Source organism: Astatotilapia calliptera, chromosome 20 (genome assembly GCF_900246225.1).
Source record: "Astatotilapia calliptera chromosome 20, fAstCal1.2, whole genome shotgun sequence".
Taxonomy (NCBI): Eukaryota; Metazoa; Chordata; class Actinopteri; order Cichliformes; family Cichlidae; genus Astatotilapia; species Astatotilapia calliptera.
Genome location: NC_039321.1, coordinates 18,112,626 through 18,134,871, shown reverse-complemented (window position 1 = coordinate 18,134,871; position 22,246 = coordinate 18,112,626). Strand labels below are relative to the sequence as shown.

At 39.8% G+C, this 22,246-nt stretch overlaps 2 protein-coding genes across 2 annotated transcripts in view; both read right to left on the bottom strand.

Annotated features, from left to right (window-relative positions):
- Positions 1-256: 256 nt before the first annotated feature.
- On the bottom strand, positions 257-2,233 carry LOC113012985 (protein ANTAGONIST OF LIKE HETEROCHROMATIN PROTEIN 1-like). Its single transcript, XM_026153477.1, has 3 exons — positions 2,225-2,233; positions 1,920-2,125; positions 257-1,381 (listed from the first exon to the last, which is right to left on the bottom strand). Exons 1-3 carry the CDS (start codon positions 2,231-2,233, stop codon positions 484-486), a joined length of 1,113 nt encoding a protein of 370 aa, XP_026009262.1. The 3' UTR covers positions 257-483.
- A 5,035-nt stretch (positions 2,234-7,268) lies between these two features.
- Positions 7,269-22,246, bottom strand: part of LOC113013066 (copine-9-like) — a 113,808-nt gene continuing 98,830 nt past the window's right edge. Inside the window, exons 19-20 of the mRNA XM_026153657.1 lie at positions 17,490-17,563; positions 7,269-10,229 (exon numbers count right to left, since the gene is read on the bottom strand). Of these exons, the coding sequence (XP_026009442.1) occupies positions 10,047-10,229; positions 17,490-17,563 (257 nt within the window). The 3' untranslated portion in view covers positions 7,269-10,046. The remainder of the gene's footprint in view (positions 10,230-17,489; positions 17,564-22,246) is intronic.

Sequence of the window (22,246 nt, the reverse complement as noted above, 5' to 3'; positions counted from 1 at the left end):
TTGGTTGTCACAATAAAAATTGTCAGTTAAATACATCATATAGGAGACACACAGTGATATTTGAGAAGTGAAATGCAGTTCACTGGATTTACAGAAAGTGCAATAACTTTAAACTAAATGAAGCAGGTGCATAAATTGGCAACACAAAAAAAGAGGAATAACATAAATATGTAGTGTATATCAATGTGTGTGTCTCCTATATGATATATGTAAGTAACATTTTTTACTGTAACAGCGATTCATACAGGAAAATAATGACTGTGAACCTTCACAGACACTAATAATAAGGTTGCCCAAACTTTTGCACCACACTGTATATAGGAACATAGTGAAGACAAGTTGCAGAGTAAAAAGAGGTTAGTTTATTTTGGAGTAGAGCTCCATTCATTAAGAAAATGTTAAAAAGACAGGAACACTCTTTAGAGGTTTGTGGGTGGCTCTTAAAAGAGCCGTTGTGGGGAAGTCGTTCAGACTTCAAACAGGCTACTCCTTTGGTTGCCAAGACACAGCTCCCTCTGCCGAGAAGTGAGCCATGAACTTCTCCCTCACCAGGACAGCCTCTCTGGAGGAGTTGTTTGCTGCCACACGACCCAGGCCTTGCAACGGCTCCACCACAGCAGGCGCCACACCTCCCACAGCAGGTGCCCCTCTCTCGTCCACACAGCGCAGAAAGTTGTGGAGAACACACGTTGCCTTCACACACTTCTCGGCAATTTCAGGACGGAGCTCCATGGCGCGCCGATACAACCTCCACTGTGAGGAGAGGATACCGAAGGCACCCTCCACTATCATCCTGGCCCTGGAAAGGCGATAATTAAAGACCCTCTTCTGTAAAGGGAGGAGGCGTCCAGGGAAAGGTCTCATGAGCTCACGCCGCAGCGGGAACGCTTCATCAGCCACAAAGACGTGGGGCTGGGCTCCACGGTGTTCTCCACCAGGTAGAGGCTGGTCTGGAGGCAGATGGAGAGTCCCAGCCCGAAGAGCCTGACCAAAGGTGGAGTTGGCCAGGATACCACCGTCGCTGGTCCTCCCGTACCCCCCAACATCAATGACGCGGAAGCGATGCTCTGCATCCACAACCGCAAGGAGAACAATGGAAAAAGTTCCCTTGTAGTTGTGGAACATGGATCCTGAGTTGGGGGGTGCCTTCGTCTGGACGTGCTTCCCATCCAGAGCTCCACAGCAGAGAGGGAAGTTCCAGCGCTCCTGGAATCCCTCTGCAATGGACCGCCAGTCTTGAGTTGAAGGCACAGCCATGAAATCGTCCACTAGACAGTCCCAGATGGCCGTCGCTACCTGGGGGATGATCTGGCTCACCGTGGACACACCGACTCGAAAACTGAACGCGATGGTCCTGAAGGAGTCCCCGGTGGCAAGGAACCTGGACAACAGTGTTCAAAATGAGTATTATGTGTACTTCAGTTACAAAATACATTATAGAAATTACAAAACATGAATCTTGCATAGAAAATTTTGTAAATATAAGGATAATTACATGATATATATTTGGTATAATCTGGAACAATCTGCCGTGATTTTAAACAAATATTCAACTATCCCAGAATTAAACCAGGTCTAGATGTGAAAAGGAGTGAGTATCACTACAAAGGTTAACCCACATTGGTCCTAGTACAAGTTTGATATCAGCAAACACCGAGAGCATACCTATGACACCACAGCCATGCTATCATTCAAACACTGATAACAGCATAAATCGAATTAAATCGGGACCTGATGAGACCGTCAGTGTATCACTACAAATATTGTGAAGTCGTGTCGTACCAGTTTGCTATCGGTAAACACCGAGAGCATTCACTCTTAGCATAGCACATCCATGTTAGCAGTGTATAAATGGATGGTTTAGCATATATTAGCGCAGGTATCATTACAGGACTACCGTATTAAACACTTTTACTAACCTCAGGCAGATGGACAGGCGCTCTGCTGGTGGAATTGAGCGCCTGTAATTGGTGTCTAGGCGGGCAATTCTGGGACCGACGCGGGAAAGCAGGTCCTCAAACTGGCCGAGTGACAGGCGATGATATCGCTGGAATCTGCCGTCATCCAGGCGCAGCTCCTGTAGCAAATGGTGAAACTCACCAAACTGATCACGCGTCTCGAGGACCTGATGGACCCAGGTACGGCGAGGACGTCTCTTACGCCGCTGCTCTGCTCTCCACAGTAAATAAAGAAGGGAGACTCTCTCTTCAAGCGCTAGCTCGACAGCTGCCATCTTTCAAAGATACCGGTCTAGCACAACTTCCTCCCACATCCCTCCCACATCCCTCCCACATTTCCGGTTCACGCGCGTGAAAATATGATATTTTGGGGCGCGAGCGATTTTTCTTGGACACGCGTAGAGGTCGCGAATGTGCAGGCGTCAAGTTAGGGGCGTTTTGGCGTTTTTTCACGCGCCCATCGCGTTCGGTGTGAACACACGGTAAGTCATGCTGATAGTCTTCCAACTGGACCTCTGCTTGACTGCCTTACTGATGTCAAAGCATGGATGGCAAAAAACTTTTTAAATTTTAATGATCGGAAGACAGAAGCAATTTTATTTGGCCCAAATCGTTCTTCTCATACTCTGGATGTTGATCTTGCAGCTTTGACTTCCCAACTAAAGAGTTCGATCACAAATCTCGGAGTTAAAATTGATTCTGCACTCACCTTTGATGACCATGTAAACGGGGTGGTAAAATCAGCATTTTATCACCTCAGACGTTTATCAAAGGTTAACCCTTTACAGCCGATCGGAGCGGGCACGCTCTGTTTTGCGTAACTATTTTTAAATCCCGGTAGCTCTGCAACCAAGTAAGCTAGCGCAATAATTTTTTTTGCATATGAAACTGGAGGAGTTGTACTTACATCTTATGCCATCAGCTTGTCCTAGGTCACAGTTTCCTTCCACATATAGCTTTGCAAAAACTGCATAAAAATCACTTGCAGCAACAAAAACATGATATTCCAGAAACACGCTTCGCCGATCCATCAGCTGTTTGTAACACTTCCTACGTCCATCAGCGCGAACTATCACATGACCGCATGACCTGCCCGAAACCGGAAGTGACGTCATTTTGCGGAAATGTAGTTTTTTACGATCGGGGCCTTATGAGCTTGTGTTTTACTTGTTATGTGTTTTAAAAAGTTATGTTTGACTTTATGACTTTCTGTGTCGTTTCTGGGATGCTTAGGACTCATATTGCACTGCTGGAAATAGTTTATTTTGATGCATATGCTGTTATTTTGCAAATTTGCACTATAATATTTATTTTCGTTTTTCCTGCAGTATATAAAAATTGGTGTATTTCAAAAATAAAACTATGAAGACACTCAAACTAAATTTCCTGTGGTGGGAAACTAGTTTGTGTAACTTTTTTGTATTTACAGTTTTGAGGGATAAGCCTCTTAAATTTCTCTAACTAGAAATATATGTTAAAAAAACAAAAACGATTTTCAATTTTTTTGTAGTTTATTGCACTTTTTTGCAATTTATGTAATTACTATGCACTTAATGCAGACATATTATTAAAGTTTGGGCTATAATGGTTGTATTGATGTATAGCAACTTGAAATGCTCCCAAAAATGGCTCCACAGCATGTAAAAATATAATATAAGCTCTGGCGAACTTGGTTCTATGGTAGGTCTTAAAGGGTTAAGCCCTTTCTTTCCAAGCGTGACTTGGAAAGTGTTATTCATGCCTTTATTACCTCACGTTTAGATTATTGTAATTCTCTTTTAACAGGGGTTGGGCAGGGCACTTTCTCACGCTTGCAATTAGTGCAAAATGCTGCGGCACGATTTTTAACTGGCAGAAGAAAATTTGATCACATCACTCCGATTTTGGCCTCTTTACACTGGCTTCCAATTGAATTCAGGATCCGTTTTAAAGTCCTTTTATTGGCTTTTAAATCTCTAAATGGTCTGGCACCTGTCTATTTGTCTGACTTGTTGAAGCCCCACGTCCCCACTCGTTCCCTTCGGTCAGCTGAGCAGTTGCTGCTTTCGGTCCCAAAGTCACGGCTGAAACTTAGAGGAGACCGAGCGTTCTTTGTTGCCACGCCAATGCTTTGGAATAACCTTCCTCTCCATATTAGACAGGCTACATCAGTGCCAGTTTTTAAGTCTTTATTAAAAACCTATTTTTATTCCCTGGCTTTTAACTCTGTGGGTAACTGATATTTTTTTATTGTTTTTTAACTTTATTGCTATGTCTGGTTTTATTACTATGTGCATATTAGTATTGTACAGCACTTTGGTCTACCAGGTGTGTTTTTAAAGTGCTATATAAATAAATAAATGATGATGATGATGATGATGATAAATGGTGTCTTTGCGTAGCTTTCAGGAAGTCTAGGTTTGGCAAATATGATGTAATCTGATTTTGATTGCATCGTCCACTAGTGATGGGATTTCCGGCTCTTTTTAGAGATCCGGCTCTTTCGGTTCGGCTCACTAAAAAGACCCGGCTCTTTCGGCTCCGAACCGGCTCTTCAGGTTGTTTTGTTGCTTTAATTAATTTATTATTAACAATAATATAAAATTATGCACAAAAGGAATTACTAACGTAAAAACAAGTGGTTTTATTTATATATGTTTATATATAAATATATGCGGTGGCCCCTAGAGACAAAACACGTACAAACTCCAAAACACATTTCTAGCATTAACTGAACTTCCAAAGCAGAGCTACTAGATCACTTAAATTACACAATTGAAAGCATGTGTGTATTTGTGTATTTATACACAGGCACTCATATATATATTCAAATAATTTAAAAAAAAGTTCATTTACCTGTTATTACCACACACCAAATCCGGTCGTTGGTACTTGCTGGCTTGTGTAGCCACAAGATAACAAAGGCTCAACACTGCGCCCAGCATCCTGGAGCACTTCTGTTGTCTTTTGTACGTGTTTTGAGTTTGTATGTGCTTCTGAGTTTTTATATGCTTCTGAGTTTTTACGTGCTTCGGAGTTTGTACATGTTTTTACGTGTTTTGGAGTTTTTACGTGTTTTGGAGTTTGTACGTGTTTCTTACGTGTTTTGGAGTTTGTACATGCTTCAGAGTTCGTACGTGATTTGAAGTTTGTATGTGCTTTGTCTCTAGGGGCCACCGTAAATATACTTTTATTTATTCACTCCACATAAAATGTAATAAATAAATCATATAATACAAAAATCAACTATTCACATTTCAACTTTTAACTATTTAAATTTTCAGCTTTTTCCTTTCACAAATTTAAAGTGAAAAGAACACAAAACACTGCAAACCACAACACAATTAAATATAAATTATAATATGAAAACTAAAAGAACATGCATATTCTCTGTCATATGGACCTGCATGAATAAACTTTCTCAATCCTTTATCATCTGCAACCGAAAATAGTTGTGGATGATTACTATACCTTTCTAATGTTGTTGTCCCTGCCTCTCTTTCTCTCTCTCTGGCTCTGTTCCTGTGCTACTGAGTGTAACTACCGCCCCTCCCCCCTCTGCCCAGCGTAAAGCACAAGGCTCACATGCAGAGTGAAGCGGAAAAAAAGTGCGAGAGAGAGGCTGAGAGAAAGAAAAAAAAAACCCACGTGACGGCTCGCGATAAGGAGCCGGCTCGCGTCGTTCACGTCAAAGAGTCGGCTCTAAGAGCCATTTCGTTCGCGAACGACCCATCACTATCGTCCACAGACCTGTTTGTCTGGTAAATTAAACTGAAAGGATCCAACAGATTTGCCAGACCAAGTCTTTTATGAAACAAACACAGTAACTGTTTCAAAATCAGGATATCAGAGGAAAATATTTATCTACCTTTTTTAAATGTTTTTTAATGAAGACCTGAAGAACTATGATGGAAATAATGTTGTCAGACCTGCTGTGGAGAGACTCCTCGAAGCTTCAATACTGAAAGTTCAATTACTCAGAATAAACACTTAAAGACTTTTAGGTTTACATCAAAATTACAACTGAATAGTGTTGGCACTGTGGATACTTGAGAGTAATTTGAACAGTAAGGTTTTTTTCTTCTGTTATTCTCTCATTTCCACTTTAGACAAATTTACCATAATCTCTCAAAACAGATATTTGTATATTCTCAAAGGAAAGGGGCTTTGGCACCAGACGCTTTCTGCTTTGTAGACCCAGTTCTACTGACAAATCAGTTTAACTGTGTCTGCAAGAATGCTGTTTTTCTGACAATAATTTAGCTTTTTAAAAATCATCTGTTTTTTCAAAGAAACTGTTCGATAAAACTGGAAGCCTTGAATTGGACATCTGTTATCTGTATCTTAAAACCACTGGATTCCCAAGTCATCCACTGGGTTTCTAAATTATTCTTACCACAAATGAGTGGTAATAGTCAGTACTTGCTCTGGGCACCCAAAACTAAACCTAAATTTGTAATATTAATTAAATTACTTATGTAACACATAGATACATGTTAGCAAAGCTGGTCAAATACACAGTGAACGTATTAGAATTTTAATTAAAAAAGATTTTTTCTGATTTTTGGCGGTGGGCGGGTCAAAACGATTCAGTTCTGTCTACACTGACAATTTGTCACTAATAGTAGAAAAGACATAATGGCAGGATGTGCTAGAAAAAGTTCAGAGACTTCAAAGAACATTTTTGAATGCACAGCAGGTAAGACTTTGTAGTTCACAAAAATGTTCCTGAAACTGAGATTCAGTTGCAGGTTTTCGAGACGGTTTGTATCAGGCATGCCATTTCTTCCAGCCAGACACCTCAAGGTATCACTGGTTTTGGCCAAGTGAGCGTTAAAGTCTCCCACTAGGAAAATGGAGTGACCAGTTAGGGCACCCTCTAGCACCACACCAAGTGAATTTAGTGCAAATGACAGTCAGGACCTATTTCCTGACCTGAAGGCGCATGCAGCCCTCTGATCCACTTAAGCAAACCCCAACGTATAGACAGTGAACCAGTGAGGATACAAGGATACACGCCAAGGCCCAGCCACTAGGTGCTTCTTCCCTGGGCCTGGTTGCAGGGTGGGGCCCCAGTAGCCCTATCCTGGGAAAGCTAAACTGGTCGCTGGATTTTCTTCTTTTTCTTTTTTGTGGCCCCTTACCCAGGGAAATTTGCCCTGTGAAACAACATAGCCAAACATGGGATCACTGAGCCACCCAAACCCTCCACTGTGATAAGGTGGCGATTCACTGAGGAGCTCTGTTAAGTACTGTATTTATTTTCACAACAAGATGAAAACAGATATAGGGCAATGAATCCAAATCGGTAATGAAGCAAATGCACCCCCATTATGTATTAAAGCTCTTTAATCTTTTTAATGAACCAACAATTTAAAGCTGGAACTCATTCTGAGTGATCTCTATAGTGCTGCTGAATGAATTACTACATACAACATACAACCAGCAAGAGTGTGTTGCTTTATGTTTGGATATATTGTACTGTAGATCATCACCTTCAGGTGATATGCGTAAACACAGACATAGTCAAACTTCATATTGAAACACGACAAGATATTTGTCAGAACAGTTAAGGGTTTCTAGGTCAAACATCTACATTCCCCTTATATGGACATTCTAAAAAATGTCAACATACAATTTAGCTGTTTGAAATACAGATGTAAAAGTTTCTTGAAGCTTTACTGTAAGCAAAAAGAACATTTATATACAATAAAACTTTAACCATCTTGTTTTGTTTTTTTAAAGGGCACCTATTATGCTTTTCCTTATACTCACATGACCAAAGGTTCAGCTAATGAGCTCAGGGTAGGTGTCAGTTATCCCTGCAAGCTAAAACTCAGGGTACAAGCTGCTTTGAAAACTCTCTTTTCAGTTTGTTTTTTCTAACCATGGCTCTGTATGATGTCTCACAGAGCAGATATCACTGATACGGTCAACCGAGAGCCACAGCGCAGTCAGCAAGCACAAAGCTCCACCAATCTGCTGTTTAAGTCAGATTTTTATGTTGGGTAGCCAATCAGCGGAAATGCATAAAACAGCTTGGTTTAGACAGGTTACGAACTGATGCGCTGCACCAAGCCCCAGTATAAGATAAATAAGGATTATGTTTGAGCTGTGACTCATGCAAAGCAACTTTAGTAGAGTACTTGAATAAAAATATGAAGTTAGAAATAAGCATAATAGGTTGCCTTTAAGTTCATACAGCCATAGGACAACAGTAGGGGATAGACAAAAATCACAGCAGGGCTTTAAATAAGTTCAGAAAACGTTCTAATACCACTGGCATCTCGCAGAGTCTTTGCATTTCTGTTTTTCATGACCCTGCCAAAATATCAAAAATACATGTAATTTCACATGTTTCTGCAGGACACAAGGCATACAAGTTAGTTCCAAAATCTGCAAATGAAAATGTACAGTACAGATTATTTTGGACAATCACTTTGAGTGATGACAATTATCTAAACACTGCAACACTTCTGCTTCCCCGACATGCAATAAACATGACGTTGAAACGGATTATTTTAGAAAAAGTCTATATGGTCACACAGCAAATAAAACATCCCATATAAACCACGATTGTCACACTTGACATTAACTCTGAAGAGTGACACGTTTCACAAAGATGCTTGTAGTTCTTTACACGGGCCTCTGTTGTTTGTTGGAATGCCTGTCTTGAATTAAGATAGTAAGATGAGCTGCATCTGTTCATGCGTGGGTACTGTTTGAGTTAGTATAGAAATGTACAGTAGTCATGCATAATAAAGATACCCTGCTATACAAGGGGTGAACACTAGGTGGCAGGCTTTGCCAACTTTGCACACAGCTCCAGTCTTCTGGGGAATAAAATGTCAAGTCATGGCAGGGGAGAGGAAGGGACATGCATAGGGCAAACATTACACTGGAAGTCAGGTATATTGCTTTTCATAGAATGTGCGTTTATCCCTCATTGAGATTGTTCCACACCTTGTAAATATGCATACAAAGGCTTCTCCAACTAAAGATGGCACTGAGCTACAGCCTTCTCTGCTGCTGTCTCCAACCGAGCTCACATCTGCCTCATTGTTCTTTCCCTTCAAACAAAACAGATCTCCCGATGCTTTGTTCTTCCTCGCTTCTTTGTGCATCTCTTTTCTCCTCACTTTTTTTTTCTTTCTCTGCTCATTCTCTTACCCATTCCTCCCCTCGGTTCCCTTTACTCCCACCTACAATTTCTCCTTCCTTCCTTCCTTCCTTCCTTCCTCCCTCTTCCTCCTCTCTGCAGGGCAGCCGGAGAGTCTGGCATTTCTCTAACAGCAGGAGGGGAATCTGCACCCAGCCTCGGCCCATGCTGGGCAAAGAGAGTGTGGGTGTGGCATGTCTGACAGAGGCGAGTGTGTGTCTAAGTCTGTGACAGGCCACATGTGTGTGGATTCCCCATATTAGCTCTAACAACACTTATTTCCTACCTTAAAAAGGAGAAACCCAAGGACTCTATTTTCTCTGAATGGATTATACTAAAGTAGTTTGCATTCTCGATTACAGTTTCAGATTTGGCTCAGCAACAATAAGAGATCATAAAACGGCTGGGTGAAAATAGATTTTATTGTTGTGATCGGTCACTGCAAAGAATCAGTCGAAGTAACCCCACAGCACCTGATACGAGCTGGAGTCTATTCCTCATCAAGAAATTTGAATTTATTTAGCTTCAGCACTCCTGCCAAATGTGATGAGTGGCAACACTGGCCGAAGACCAACAGCAAAACCTTTTGTTCCAAATGTGTCTGGAGAGGGGAATCAGACAATTAAGAACAAACAAACAAAAAAAGCCAGGCTCTGAACGGTCTGGTATCAGAGGGGAGGAATGGTCACGGTTCAGTTGCAAACAGTAAATGAAAGCAATAAGAGGGCGATTTAGAGCTACAGCAGTGGGCGGGTCAGGGATGACACCCGCTGTGTAGCTACGATGTGCCTGTTTATCCCCACGGGTGATGAGAGAGGAAGAAGGGTGAGTGACGGGTCGATTTTTCTCTCACTATTGTTTTTAAAGTGAAAAACAAGAGTGAGGGACGTGAGCCGAGGTAAGCAAGGAGGGAGAAGCAGAACCAAGAAAGGCAGAGACTGTGTCGGGGGTCAGATGTGTCTGTGCAGCTGCGGTAGTGGGGAGGAGGACAGGGCTGGTCGCGGTTCGATTCCTCGGCTCTTCATGAAAGACAGCAGCTGGTCGGGGATCTCGGCAAGGACGTCCTTCGCTAGTCGAGCCATGCTGAGGACCTGGTTGCCAGATCTGTCAATGTAGTCTCTGAATGGAACGAACTAAAAGCAGAAATCATTATATACATCCTGTTTATTTAGTACAGATAAAAAAGTAGCATACCAGTATAGACAACATAAAAATCTTTTTTTTCTGAAGATCTCCCAAAAGATTAAAAAGCCTGGAATAGTGCAATGTTTTGCGAGAGTGATGAAAACTGCCAATATCTCACATAAACTGAAGAAATCATCAAACCGTGAAAAGATTAGCGAGTGACTCAGAGTACGGATGAATTCAGTTAGATAAAGGCTCATTAAGGAAAGTTTCCCTTAGACAAATAACACTGAAAGGCAGCTATAAAAAGCCACTGATATTCAAAACTGACGGTGTCTCCGGAGTACCAAAATCCTCAAGTGGATGCTGGATGCTCCCAAGCCTGGCAGTTGTGCAAAAGGTTCCATCTGACCAACTCTCACAAGGAGAAACAGTGGGCTCAAGACCTTGGATGCCATGTTTGCATCACCGCCACACTAGCAATGATGCAGGGAGGCCAGTGATGATGGGTATAGGGTCTCTGGGGGTACAAAGTAATATGTGGATCTTCTAACTGGCCATTTCATGCCATGTAAAAGGTAGAATCAAACCTTCTCGGATAGAATTATTCCCACGCAGGACAATACATGGTATTACAGCATTACAATCATGCTGGGCAAAACATCACTACCTGGGAATAAAAAGACATGGACCATCAGCCCTGGACCTCGGTGTCATTAGGATAAAATATAGCAGCATATGTGGAAACAGCAGCTCTGAGATACAGTACTTATTAACTCCTAAAGTCTATTGCATGAGACAGCAGCTAAGGTATCAAAGAATACCTCTTAGCATATCTAGGAAGCTGCATTTGTAGGCTTTTCATGGCTGGCTGCAGAGTTTTCAAGATTCATTGTCCATTCTGATTTCAAACAATGTGGATCATGTCCTTTTTTAACAAAAAAACTGATAAACCAGCTTCTAATTTCACATTTGACAAACAGGTGACGCCACATTTGTTAAATAATGAGAAAGAGTGCTTGATTTGGGTATTATGTTTTTTGCCCAATTCCACATCAGGAGGTTAATGTAGCCATTCACTGGAGGTCTTGTCCAAAAGACAAAACTTTCAGAAGTTCTCTGTCATCTTAATGTTTGCAGAGATCTTTTCAGACATGAAAAATGGAAACACAGCTGGCTTCATCTGTCTCCTGAAGACATACCACTTGCATTTTGTGCATTTGTCATGTGATATTTGGCACCAGGTGCTGCGTGACAAGGGAGGGGAAAATAATGATACCAAGTAAGACAGCGCTTTGGTTGCATCAGTGATGGATTTTAAAGCTGTTCATGCCTCCGAAGCCTTACTTAAGGACCACTGTGAGCATGAGGGAAACCTTTGCCCCCTTCACAGTGAATCCTCTCAGACGCTGTCTCATCGGTTACAGCTTTTATTAGATAATGATTTCAGCAGCATACTTTAAAGTACTTTAAAAGTAGAAAATACATGCAGAGGATGTTGCAATGATTAATATGGCCATAGAAATCTCTCTTGCTCTCTTTCTGTGTTTTTCCCCAACTGCCATATGGCTCACTTGCTGTTTTTCTACATTCATTATCTTAAATTTGTGCCATTTTTTGTGCTTTCATGGCTTCAACCACAATTTATTTGACTTTTTTCACACATTAAATGTTCTGAAAAAGAAACAGGACTCCCCAAGATACTTCGTATTAGCTCAACCTACTGACTTCTTTCAAATCAGGGTGTGGTTGTGGTGCTGACATGGAGAACTGTTATAGACTGTATGTGAAAGCTGGACATAACCAACATGCTAACATTACACTCTGCCTCAGCCACTTTAACTCAGCTGGAAAAGTGGCTGAGGGCAGCAGCAGCTCAGGTCAGCTGATTACAGTCCGAACAGAAGGAAAATCTGCTGGAGCTCTCAATAGAAATTTTAGTTAGTTTTCTACAATAGCTGGTAACAAAAAAAAAAAAAAGAAAAAGAAAAGAAGAAAAAAGAAGAAGAAAAAAAGATATCTTTCAAAGAGCTACTTTTTTACTTTCTTTCTTTTAACTTTTAGCATTATTAACACAAATAGCTGTATTTAGCATCATGATGTACATCATGTACGCGAGCATCTCAGGTGCACAGCCATAGCTGTAAGCACCAAAGTGTGTTGAAACATTTTGTTTACGAGGACCACCCAATCAGAATAAAGCTAAATGGAGGGAAGGTAAAATGATTGTTTCAAACAGAGTATGGAATTGAAAGAAACATATTCGAGTTGCAGAATGAAACTATAACGCTGGAGATTCGACAAAAGGTAGCCTAATATTCTTTTTTTTTTTTTGTCTGAGATTTTCCCTGGTTATGTTGCCAATGTGACTTTTAAGTGGACATAAAACACTACATGAATGAAGGCTAGTTTGCGCCATGGAGCCCTACTCTACTCAGGGGCTTAATTTCCAGGGGGGTTATGACCCCCACCCAATAATCATACCCAACCAATATAACCCCCCCCCCCCCCCAATAAAATTATGAATTATCTTGCATTAATAGGCTGTTCATTTTCTTTACTCATTTCAGTTATTACCAGCAAAATAGTAGCATGTTTAATCATCTAGGAATTTACCCAGATTTATTTATTTATTTAGACAGAGATCTTGACCCCCCCAAAGTTCAGCACAAAGTTGCGCCGATGACTCTACTACCCTATTCAGTATGTGAAGCTAGAGAAATAACTGTCTCCTCCATACCTGCTTCATGCCCAGGAGGACGGGGCTTTGGCTGTCCACACCCACTAGTAGATCATTACATGAAAGAACCTTTTAAATACAAGCGCGCTCATGCTCACAGGTATACACACGGGTGCTCAGTGATGGCAGTACACATATTGAATCAATAACAACAAAAAAGCGTGAAATGTAGAGTGAGTGAATATTTTTCCTGCTAAGTGTAACAATCCTGATTGAATTATTGTGGTAATAAGGTTAAAGGCAATCAAAGGATTACTGTGTGCATGCAAATGTGATTACTGCTGCAAGTAAAACAGACTCAAAGACAATATAAGCTATACAAAAACAGCTTTAGAACAAGCGCATAAATTATATGGCTATTAACCTTGTGAGGGGTCAATTTTGTTTTTCATTAGTGCAATGCTTTACGGTGAGAAGTTAAAAATAGCTGCAGTAAAGTGTGTGAAGATTTGTGGATGTGCTCAACAGAAAGACATAAAATGAAGCTCTTGGCTTGACTGCAGCACTTTCACCTATGTTCTACGAAGAGCAAAAAAGCAGATTTAAGACGGATTATGAAAAAAAAATTGAAAGTATCCTGTGGCGGTCCATTGCAATCAAGTGGGACACAGAGCCCTGCTTCCATAAAAGCAGCTGCCCTTGAAGCGGTGCCTAACGAGAAACATCTTTTACTGTCACGATTCAGACCGCTAAAAATCCAGAATTGAAAAATGAGATGGACTCCCTGCTATTTCTATAATAGCCTGTGATTAATTTGTTTACTTGGTTTCCGAGCAGTTGGAAGCTACTGTGACATTTTACATTTGTAAAATATAACTTTGAAGAGGCAGAATCAGACACGCTGGGCCACTTCTTGAACATCTTAATTAAGACTCACGATAAACTTAAGTGCTGTTTCTATAGGTTCATAGTGTTTCCTTTCCTCAAGTATTACGATCTTCCTGATTTGTTAGTTTATATGGGTTTTACAATCCACCACAGGTGTTGGCTACCTATGGCTGGTATTAATTTCAGGGTGATGCTGTGTTTGTCAGACCCTAATGGAGATTTTCAGGAGAGTCAACTTACATTTCTTTTTGTTTTCTCACAATATACTTGAAGGAGAAACTTCAATTATCACTTGCCTTTATGACACAGTTCATTGATTTTAACTTGTGATACATATGCACATATCTATGCACTGCACTGCTGAGGAGCATCAACTGAATGAGCCATTAGAGTCATACAGCTCTTCCTTCCTTCTTTATAAACTTACAAAATAGCTATTGTCTCTGTGCTGGCTCAAACAAGATTAGGATGTGTGTTTTATTGCCATAAAATGTGACAATGTTGAAATTAATGCTAAATCACATGGAACAATAAAAAGCAAGACCAACTTTGAAGTAATATTTAGTATTTCTAAACATGATTGCCTTTTTTTCCTCTCGGCTTTTAGACGCCATACATATATCTCTTTAAGTGCTCATTTATCATCTTACCCTTTGCTGACTCTTCTTCACTGTTATCCGGAACTTCAACAGTACATTGTTATCAGAGGCCCTTGTATTTACCCATTTATGTTCTCATATCTCTAAAAGGCTGTCTAAAATAACTGTTTAGTGTTGCCAGACCATTCTTCAGTGGGATCACCGCTTATTCTTCACCATACTCTCAGCTAAATAAGTTTCAGAAAGCGCCGCTCTCTCTTGTTGAGTTTGGAATTGGGAATGTTATAAGTGTGTCTTTTGAAAGATGAGGATCTTTTCAGCAACCTTTTGCATAAATAAATATAAACGTTCATGCATTTATAAAGTAAAAAATCTTGGTGTCCGAAAAATCTTATTAATATTAGTATTCGGTATGACCACCTTTATTCTACAATACAGTCTCTCTTAGGTAAGCCGTGTTTTACAGATGGCTGTAGAAACTAATTGGATTACCTGTCTCTTAACCTCATATTGAAGATGATTTAAGCCAAACCTGTTGCTTCTGATTTTCAGTCCAGCTCTTGTGTAATCTGGCCTACCTCAGCCTTTTCTCACTGTTTCCATTCCTTAAGAATGGCTTCTTGACAGCCACCCTTCCCCTGTGCCCATTTCTGATGAGGCTTCAGTGAACAACAGATGGATCAGCTGAAAGGCCAGATGCATCTCTCACGTCCTGTGTCAGGTCTCTGCTGTTTCTCAAGCACATGACTTTAAGATACCATTCATCTACTGTTGACAATTTTTAGACCTATCACATCTTTTTTGTCCTCCACGTGTCTAGTTTTCAAAAAGATTTTTACAGGACACATTGCACACCATGCTGAGATATGCCAATTTTCTGGCTAATAGCTCTTCAGGAAATGACCTTGTCTCTCAAACTGTTATCTTTGGCATCTCTCAGAGATTCAACTACAGAAATGGGAACTAATAATATTTTTCTTTGCATAGACAGTAAAAATATAGATGCAGCTTCCTGTTCAGAAAACTAAGCCATTGTGCCCTACACCTGCATTCTAGCAAAAGGCCACCAGGTGGCGAGAGCTGTGGTTGCAAAAAGACTTCTGGTCCTATAAAAAAAGGAAAAAAAGTATTTCTCTCCCGACCCCTATAAACACTTTGCTTTTGAATTCATTTCTTAGTAATTCATTTTCTCATTTGTTTTGTAACGTCTTAGCGGTGTTAACCCTACCTTAACACCGCTAAGACTTATCAAATAAGAAAAAAAAACAGCTGTTGTTCAGTGAGCAAGCGGTTCCAAAGTCAGACGTGTATCTTGTTAGTTCTTGGAACTAAGACCAGAAAAATTCTTTACAGGGTTTCAAAGGAGTTCAGAAAATAACGGGAGGCATCACTGTAGCTACGTCCATCTGTTATACTGTCTATGCTATTCTTCCAACAGCCTGCCAGTAACAAAGTGTCTAAAGATATAGTTTAACACGGGTTCTATGATATTTTTCTGTTATGTGCAGACATAACAGAAAAAACTAAAACAGTTAAAAAGTTAAAAATCACTGAGACAAGGCGAACTACAGAGGGAGAGGTCAAAGAGACCAGACAGCAGACACGAGAACACGACCAGGATCACAAAATGGAGCTATAGTCAACAAAATCTGGGCAAAGGACTAAAGCACAGAATAACAAAATCACAAGTAGAAAGAAACAATTGATCAGATCGCTAACAGCAGACTATAAAGCAAGAATATAAAACCTTTCTTAAAATGAACACAAACTATGAACTCACAAACAACTGAAAAACCCTGAGTCACACACCCGGAACGCTTGATCCTTTTGCTTTACATAAGTAAATATCCAAACAGATTTAATACTGAGGCACATGCCTTTTATAAGTTGCGACTATTTAACACATCAACACATATATTAATATCACCACTTCATGAACGTCATTTTAACATCATTTTCATACATGACATTGATTGAAATGTTCATGTATTTCTTTATTTCTTCCTTCTTTTTGCTGCACCCTTTAGGTTTACCCCATGTGTCAGTCTTACTGCACACCTCACCACTGGCTCACTGTAACACACTTCTCTGCCACTCCTGACTTCCACCGTTCTTTTGTCAGCACCCTATCATACGTCTTCTTTAGATCCACAAAGACTTACTCGCTGTCCTCCATCCATCCTCCTCGCTCTCATTTTCTTCAGTCATGCTCCTTAAAACACTCCTTCCATCTTTTCAACACACTTTCTTCACTTGTTAGCAAATTTCCTTCCGTATCCTTAATCACTCTAGCTTCCTGCACATCCTTTCAATGTCTCTGCCGAGCCAATCAATAGAACCCAGTTTAAGCCTTTTCCTTTGCCACTTCTCTCTTTGCTGTACATCTACCTTCTACCCTTTCTTCATCTCACTAACTATCCCAATTTTTATTTGCTATTTTCCTGTGCTTCTTCATTTGAACACTGAGCCTCCCTGTCCTCTATTTTTTGTCTCATTGTAGCATCTTTAACTTACAATATAAAGTGTCCTGAGGTATTAGTTGTTGTTATGAAAATTTGATTGACAGAAAAGAAAGGACCTTTTATGGCTTTAAGTCACTTTTTAATGTTTAAATTGAGAGTTTAGAATAACCACTGTTAATAAATGGTGAATTACAAGATAATTTAAATGTTGCAAATTTTTTTACAGTGAAAAAGAATGATTGATATATATATTAATATAAACCAGTCATTAGCAAAATTACATTTATAATTGATCCTTATGACATTAGTCTGTGTGATGAAATGTACCATAGCTGATGAGAAACAGTAAAAATTACAGTAATGCCTTTAAGCTTTGTAATCTATCTGTTAAAGGTTACCAAATGTTGTTTTTAGTCAAGGTTTTGCACTGACTGATCAGTGATAAGCAAAAGGCATGGATGAGAAACGTCGGCATTGTTATACAGTAAACTTGTGTAATACATATGGATACTGCATACTGTATGAGGCAGTCCCCAGTGAGTGTCTGAGTGTGTGCTATAAATGCAAGCCGTCCTCCACCGGGGGACATAAAACATGCTCAAGACTAACCCGAGGACTTAACCGAATTTCGAGGCGTACCTGAACAATGTCTCTCTCAGCAAGACGCCCTCTTGAGGATACTCTCACCTCATCTCCATCCAGCTCCTCCATAGCTAAAAGGAGAGAAAGAGGCAGAGCGTACATGACTCAACCAAAGGGGGAGAATATAAAGAAGGCACAACACGTTCTTTTGTATTTCACTGTATAATTGCTGAAGCAGAACAAAGCACAGAGGCTAAGAACGGGTACTCAGCGCAGAACTGTTAGAATATTTTATATAGCAAAAACCTCGAGCCAAATATGGAAATGAAAATAATAACTGAAACTAATTCCAGCCACTCAAGAGCGGGACTGAGTAGCTTAAGAATACAGAGCAGTGTTTAGAAGGCAAGTTCAATTACAAGCAAACACAGAAGGAAATTTGGAAAAACTTTACAGTACAGCCCATGACTAAGGGCGTAATTCCCCAGTAATTAAATGGAATTGTAATGTGTTTTATATGAAATTACAACATTATCATATGTATGCATGTAATTTACAAGCATGCCTAAAGTCACTAGAATAAGGGGTGACAAGTCATGTTTTACACAAAAGATGAGTACTTACAAATACAGTAAACACATTTAAGTAGTACGTAAGTCATATTAAATATTGCATAGGTTCTTTTTGTTGGCACCCTATCATACGTTTTCTTTAGATCCACAAAGGCTCGCTGTCCTCCATCCATCCTCCTCGCTCTCATTTTCTTCAGTCAGTGCTCCTTAAAACACTCCTTCCATCTTTTCAACACACTTTCTTCACTTGTTAGCAAATTTCCTTCTGCATCCTTAATCACTCTAGCTTCCTGCACATGCTTTCAATGTCTCTGCTGAGCCAATCAATAGAACCCAGTTTAAGCCTTTTCCTTTGCCACCTCTCTCTTTGCTGTACATCTACTAAACTATGCTGTAACTGTAAGTACAGCATCATTTCCTGGTCATTTAATGGGAAACAAAATGTGTCAGGATACAGGTTGTATTATGGAGTGACTTAACTTAGCCCAACGTCTGGATATTTTTACAGGAAATGAGACTGTAAGTATTTTTAAGTATAGCATAAATAAAAAAAGGCCCAACTGAATAATAGAAAATCAATCATGAATATCAACATAAAGAATATGGGGGCTTATACCCTTAGTCATGAGCCTTATTATAAAGTGCTACCTACTTTGCGCCAGGCTGGAGGTGCGACTTTTAAAGGCAATGAAAAATAGCACCTGCATAAAACTCCATATCTTCTATCTGACCAAGACAAAAAGGTAAGGTCGCTACGCACAACTTGAGGATGCAAATACATTTATACAGAATCTTAGGTAATAGGGGGCAAAACCTCCTGGCAAACAATGAAAGATCCTTGGCTGACCATTTTTTAAAAATACATAATTCTGATTTTAAAATTGTTTCCAAATGGACGCTGTGCCAGTATCGGAGACATAACCTCACCGCCTGCTGGATGCCCTTTTTAAACATCCCCTCGATGTCACTGTTAGACTTTGAAGCAAAACTAAGCCTGTGCTTGAGAATTGCTTTATGATATCCTTTCATTCAATTCAATTTCAGTTGAGTTTTATTTCTATACTGACAGTTCAACAATTGTGTAAAGGTGCCAATAACAGAGAATGCCAGTGATTAGACAGTCCCTTTTGAACGGCTCTTGTTGGGAGCATAGAAATCCCTCTAAACAGGAAAAGACTTCCACCACAATCAAACCATCTGCTGCAACCACTTAGCAGGCAAAAAATATTGACATGCAATGAAAACACATGTAAGTGAAAGGAGGGCATTGGAGGAGAAAAGTTCAATGTATTACGTGTCTACCAGGAGCCTGAAGAAACTCTTGGAGCCACATTGTGGATTGGAGAATAATTATTAACCTATTGGGATAACTGCAGAAGGGACTTGACAGCCAAAATAACAAAGTTCAGGCCAATCCATTAATGACGTAACTAAAAATAATGGAAACATCAAAACTGGTTGTGCTACAATGATATAAAACGCACATTAGACAGAGAGTCGCTGTTGTTGTTGCATTTCCAGATAGGTTTGGGTGTAATATTACTAGAAAGATTTCAGGGACAGTCAAAGCAACACAGCAAACACTAACTTAAAATAAAACCTTGATTAATTGATTGACTTAGGCATCAGAAACCTCCCTATAAACCAATGAAAAACAGGAGAATATCAACAGAAAATGGCAGCTCTCCTTTAAAAGCGTTTTCTGTTCACTGTAACCGAAGGCACAGAAACAAAAGATGAATCAGGTTCAATCAGGATGAACAAAACAGAAAGAGAAACATAAGAAACTTGACAAAAACTGGCAAGCAAAGCAAAGGCTAAAGGCACACACTCATTAACACATCGTGCTTTGACAACCAAAATGGCCAAAGGCCTTGAAGTGCAACTTCAGTCAACCTATACAGGCTACCATCCACTGCAGGACTAAGATCTCAGCCAATGACATGAAAATCAGGACCTGGAAGTAGCATGATAAATGGTAAAAGTGCTGGGTCTTATATAGTGCATTTATACTTTACCTGAGCAATCAAAGAACTTTACACAACGTGTCTCATTCACACATTCACTTTTTTCTATGTTTAAGTTTCTTCTATCTAACATTCACACACATTCACTGCAATGGATGGATCAGAGAACAACCTGGGGTTAGTGTCTCACTCAAGGATATTTAGCATGCAGACTGGAGCAGCAAGGAGTCAAATTAGCAGCCTTACAATTAGTAGATAACCTGCTCTACCTCTGGAGCTACAGCTACCAAAGCATGGTAAACATTAACCATCTATGTCCTCCTTACTTTCTTTTAAGGGAATATAACAGAAACTATAGTGATGTTGTCTCTATATAAATAAGAACAAACCAAGAAAATATTCACTGTATTACAATTAAGAACTTGATATCAACATTTCTAGTTGCTAAGTGGTTGTCATTGTGCAGCCAAATAACACCGTCTTCATAGCGTGTGCAGCAGCTAGCACATCCACACTCTGAGGTTCTATTAAATCAGTTTGACCTCGCGACCTCCCAGCACGCCTGAGTACTTTCACCACCAATCCCAGCATTTGATTCCTTAAACAAGTAGAAAATAATGGGCCGTCCAACATAATGAGGAGACTTTATGTTGTCACACCCTGTCGAGCAGTAACACACTCACACACGCAAACAGTTCCCACTGAAAAGTCATTCATTGATTTGTGGGCTGTAAGCTGCTTGCACACTTGAGTCCATTGACTTTCCTCAGCTATTTTCTCAGGAGGGGGCAGAAAGAGCTGGTGTACATAAAGAACCAATTATGACACAGCTGCTTTTCCTGTTCGAGTTCCATCAAGACAAGCAAAATTCAAGTGCTGTTTGTCAGATAAAGCACCACATCTTTGTGCCTTTCCAAAGTCAGGCTCGTTGAATTTTATTAAATGTGTTTGGAGTTCAGATTTATTCTGTGCACGGTGCTTGTGGGAAGATCTTGCTCAGCTATATATACATTTGCATACACATTTATACACTGCATACACATGCGCACATATGTACACATACAAACACGTGCTCAAACAAAATAAACAAAATCTCAGTGACTCAATCAACTTTTCCTACTCTGTTTTTTATGTGCATTTTGGTGATAAATATTAACGTTTACCTCAACAAATGCCTTCTTTGGAGTAAAGCCAAAGGTAAATATTATTTTCTCACTATTGGATACTTTGTTTTTGACATTACATATAAACAGAAAAACTGAAAAAATGGAGGCTGACATTACAAAGTCTGACTTTTTTGTTGTTTTGTTTCAAGAAAACCTAATCTAGTGTTATTAGTGGGGTTTTTTTTTATTTTTATTTTGCTTGTTTTGTGGAGACGCTCATAGGGCACGCACACAAAACACTGTTAAATATAATTAAATATAATTAGAGATTTGATCCTTACCTAGTGTTCTGGTCAAATTTGACCTGTTTTGACATTTGACACCAGCAAAAATACAGAGCATTTTATTTCCCAACGCCTAACATACCTACGATTTGTCACGGCCCAAGGTGTCTCATAGTAATGCTAAAGGTACCCTTCCGCGTCCTTTTGAGGCGCTCCAGATTGTCCAATAGAATGCTGCTTGCAGTGGTAACACGCTTAAAAGAAATCTGTATCTGAGTGACTTCTAACCCCTAAGTGTTTGATTCAGATGTATTTCAATGTCTATTTATACACCCACATACAATTTACAAGCATACATCATTCAAGCTGCAGCTCTACTGAACACAAGCTGCTATGGGTGCATCATAAAAAAGAGAGAGGAAGAAAAACACTGTGCATTGTCTTTTGTAGCTGAGGGTAAAAAAGTATTTTTCCAAGAGAGAGAAGGTAGAGAAAGAGTTATTTCCTGTTGCTGTAGCAGCAAATGTGCCAGAAAATGAGGGCTGCCAGTACCTTATCTTCAAGCTCAGGTCTGTGAAGGTAAGGTCTCTTTAGCTCATTATAAATGAGACCAAAGCTTGATTTGTAGTTCTCTTTTGAATCCTGCATTGAAATGCAGAATTGCTCTAGTATCACTAGTAAAACTGAGCTTATCATGTTGGACTTGGAGCTAACTAATATTGGACAATCATTACTTTCACTAATGCAAGAGTTAGAGAGAGACGACTTGAGAACTGCCTAAATCTATACACAGACTGAGAATAATAGGTTAAATCTTTGTATAACTGTACATATGCTTTTTCTTTTTCAAAGTTACACTACAGCAGAGAGGAGACCAGAAATAGA

Bases quoted from the DNA above. Each gene is read 5' to 3' on its own strand.
- LOC113012985 (XM_026153477.1), bottom strand. The intron at 1,382-1,919 runs GTTAGTAAAAGT...ACTGTTGTCCAG, and splicing joins CGCCTGTCCATCTGCCTGAG to GTTCCTTGCCACCGGGGACT.